We start from the raw sequence: 3,865 nt of genomic DNA, 5'->3' as shown, positions 1-3,865 counted from the left end.
CGTCGATTTCTATTTCATCTTCTTCTATTACAAATCTCTCTTGAATTTCCTTATTAAATTGTTCTACTGTCAGATCTGGGTTAACAGCTTAATTTTCAATAATTCATGCATCAAACAATTATCGGGATCCTGGCGTCAAGTCCATGAAATTGCATGATGAAGTTGCAGTGGAACTGCAGTAGCACAACATTGTTGTACGGGTCTCCACGTTGAATACGAAATTGACTAAAGAAAAACTTTATAACTTCCAGGTACTATTCCAACTTGATCGCATACATAATGCATTAGTTCTTAAAATAATTCACATATCTATGATAGACCAATATGTAATGCCTAACCTTAATAATTCACAGCCTAGTATTTATGCTACGAAATAGAGCATTGATTGTTTGTTGTCGCAATGGATAGATGTTGTGATAATATATAATTAGGCCATGATACAAAATTCTCCCTCAAGTGGAATTTCCATTTATAGATCATATGGCATCTAGATCATAGCTTTTTGCAACATTCAAATGAGGATGTTGTTTGTTAACTGATCCAAATCTAGAGATTCCTGCATCATGCATGATACAATGAACATAGGCTACTTTCTACATGAAAATGAAGGCACTATCAACAACATCAACTACTATATACAATAAATATTATAATTCAATTCTCATATGTTTAACCAACTCTAATAATAAGCTAAGGACCATAAAAAATATTTAAGTTCCTAACAAGATAATGTTTGTGACAAGAAGATGATAATCGTATCAAAAAACATACGCCAAAAATGTCGAACGAACAATACGTCAGCAAATTATAACGAAACGATAACACTCCTAACTACTTGAATGTAACTAACCTACCAATTCTGGGCAATTACGTGAGTCATGTCCACTACGTTGTCCACATGTTGCACATCTTCGTTTTGATTTTTTGCTATTAGTCTTATTTTTTCAGATACACTTACCAGTCTTTTACCAGTACCGCATCCCTTGTTCCTGATGCCAGAAGGTGGTAGAATATCCACCTCATCCGGTATTGAAACACCTAGATGCTCCCTAATTGCATCCATCCTCTGTTGAGATGGGTCTTCATATGGAACTTCCTTCTCTATATCAACCATAAATGTGTCGAGATTTCTCTCCAGTTTAGCCAATATAGACTTATCATTCCGGGCGTTGCTTATGATCTCGTCAACCTTCGAATATACATCAATAATGCACTTTTCTTTTTCGGCATCAACCTCGCCGTAGCGAACCCTTGCAGATTGTATTTGTACTGGAACTAACTGTCGTTTCCATCGCCGTAACACATATCTATCCGGTATGAATTCAACTTCATCGTTTATCAATACCTTGAACGCGTGACGACAAAGATAACCATTACGCGTGAATAGGTTGCACTCGCATTCGACGGTATCTGTTGAGTAATTTCGATTCACCTAGCTTACAAATGTTTGCAAACAACCACAATCAAACAAAAACTTCATAAACATAAAATAAATTGTTGTTCGGATTAGGGATATGATACCAGATATGTGATGTTCTCAGATGATTTCTTTGTCTTATGGCTTATCACGAATGTCTTTAACACATCCCGGCATTCGACATTCTTTATAGCACAGCACCATACAGCCTTCTTTATCTCTTTTTTATGTCAAAAAACACATTCTGACTGTATATTCTTGATGCATAACTTTCTAAACGCAGCAGAGTAACAAATTTAGGATTAGTGGTTCTCGTTACTGTCTCATGAACAGATTGTCTGTATCTTTGCTTCTCTATAGCTACGTCGTAATTATTAAGGAATTGAACCAAATCAAACCAGTACGATTCGTATATATTAATATACGAATTCGAACTCTTGGATCTTGAGGTTGTTTTCATTAGACCAGACATTGGAGTGTCCTTGTAAAAGGCAGGAATCCACGAGTGTCGAATTGCATACATATCTGTGAACCAAGTATCAACCCCCAGGTTGTATTGTTCGATCATCTCATGCCAACGACGCTTAAACTCCGCTGGTCCAATATGTATGTTCCATACGAGCTTGTTGATTACTTTATTAAAATTAGGATCTTGATTTAGTGCGACATTGACCTGCGTGTATATGGCAACCACTAATGAATCAAATTAAACATAAACATCATTTAAAAATACATAGCATTACGTACATACAACTTACCTTTGAAGGCACTTTCTTCATAATGTGCCACATACAGAGTCTGTGTTTGGCTTCCGTAAACACCATCGGGATAGCTTGCTTCATTGCAGAACATTGGTTTGTAATGATGGAAACTGGTTGCTTCTCATGACATTTTATGAAAGCCTTTAAAACCCATGTAAAGTTCTTGATTGTCTTGCCACTGATTAGAGCGGACCCGACGACAATGGAAGCCTTGTGATTGTCAACGGCCAAAAAAGGAACGAAAATCATGGCATGCCTGCAACACAAATCAATGAATTAGTTGTACCTATTTCTTCCCACGTCATTATTCCATAAAAATAGAAACGTGTAAAAATCTTTAAAAACTCTATGGCACTGTGAATATTACTTGTTCGTACGAAACATCCCGTCAAATGATATGACATCACCAAATTCTTTGTAGTTAATCCTAGCAACTTCATCTGGCCAAAAACTTGCGATTAACTCATGTTCATTACACTTGTATTCGAAGAAATATCCTGGTACAACGTCACGTCTATTTGATAGTTTATTGATCAGCATCGTTGCGTCCTTGTTCCTGTTAGGACCTGTAAATTCAGCTTTGGTATTTGAACTCTTACTCTGAATGATCTCTAGGACGATTACAGTGCATCAGAAACAATGATAAGAACAAAACAGAGTAATTAACCAAGAACACACAGATTAATATGAAGAAGATGAACACAATAGAATAGCTTCAAAGGTTTTTCAATTGATTGAAAAATATAGACGATTACAATATGGAAGCACACTGAATACAAAGGCCTAAGCTGCTATTTATACTAGACCCTAACAACTTTTCTGACATGATCTATAATGTGAAATCATCTAAACCGTCCAAATAAAGTCTATTAAAATCTAGTCACATGAGAAGCACTTGTAGCTAACAACCTTTGAAAAATAGCAGAACAGGATCTTCACAGAAGACTAATCCGCAGACCCTCTATGAGCCATCTCAGAGGCTCTGCTGTAGTAGACTTGCATTATCTTATTGCCAGAGGACCATTTTCTAGAACCTCTGTGAGAGACATCAGAGGTTCTGTTAAACTTTACTTGCACGATGAAACAGCTTTTGTTGCTAGTCCTCTGATGCCTTCTGTGGAAGATTCCCTTCTGTCAACACTTGCAGAATACTTTTTCATACTTTTACATGAAGTAAATATTAGAGCTAACAATCTCCCCCTAAGTATGAAAAAGTAAAAATGGACAGAAGAATGCAAGAAATGACTAATTGAAAGAATTACAAGAGGAGATTAAACTCATCCTCTGAAAAGAATTACATAAAAAAATTAATTGAAAAATTGTTGCTCATGCCTATACTATTACAGAAGATTAGTCCACCGCAGAGTCTGGATAGTCATCTACGGCAAATTGCAGATCTGACTTGATGGTTCTGTAGACCTTGAATATCCACTCTCTGAAGGAGACTTGAACTTTAATTGCTTCCAGAATACCAGACACTTTGTCCGCCCTTAGATGCCCTTTGTTCACCTCTGCTGCTACTAGGTTGAACACCCACTCAAGAGTCTCTGTCGAATACTTGTTCGCCTCTGTCGGATCAAAGAACCTTAGAATCTCATCCTTGTCCAGGAAAACAAACCCAAAGATGGGATTTTGGACAATGGTGTTGGGATGACATCTAAGTAACCAACTTGGCCTATTCTTCGGA

At 36.8% G+C, this 3,865-nt stretch overlaps 1 protein-coding gene across 1 annotated transcript; it reads right to left on the bottom strand.

The window, feature by feature from the left end:
- Window positions 1-958: 958 nt before the first annotated feature.
- LOC112505342 (protein FAR1-RELATED SEQUENCE 5-like) lies at window positions 959-2,718 on the bottom strand (the record flags this gene model as incomplete). Its single annotated transcript, XM_025109263.1, has 5 exons — window positions 2,546-2,718; window positions 2,176-2,434; window positions 1,737-2,090; window positions 1,522-1,635; window positions 959-1,432 (listed from the first exon to the last, which is right to left on the bottom strand). Coding segments are annotated over exons 1-5 (1,374 nt in total), but the record flags the coding sequence as incomplete, so codon positions are not given.
- Window positions 2,719-3,865: the final 1,147 nt, after the last annotated feature.

The sequence above is a fragment of the Cynara cardunculus genome, unplaced genomic scaffold, assembly GCF_001531365.2.
Source record: "Cynara cardunculus var. scolymus isolate 2C unplaced genomic scaffold, CcrdV1 Un_Scaffold_9968, whole genome shotgun sequence".
Lineage (NCBI taxonomy): Eukaryota > Viridiplantae > Streptophyta > Magnoliopsida > Asterales > Asteraceae > Cynara > Cynara cardunculus.
This window is presented reverse-complemented; position numbering and strand designations above follow the sequence as displayed.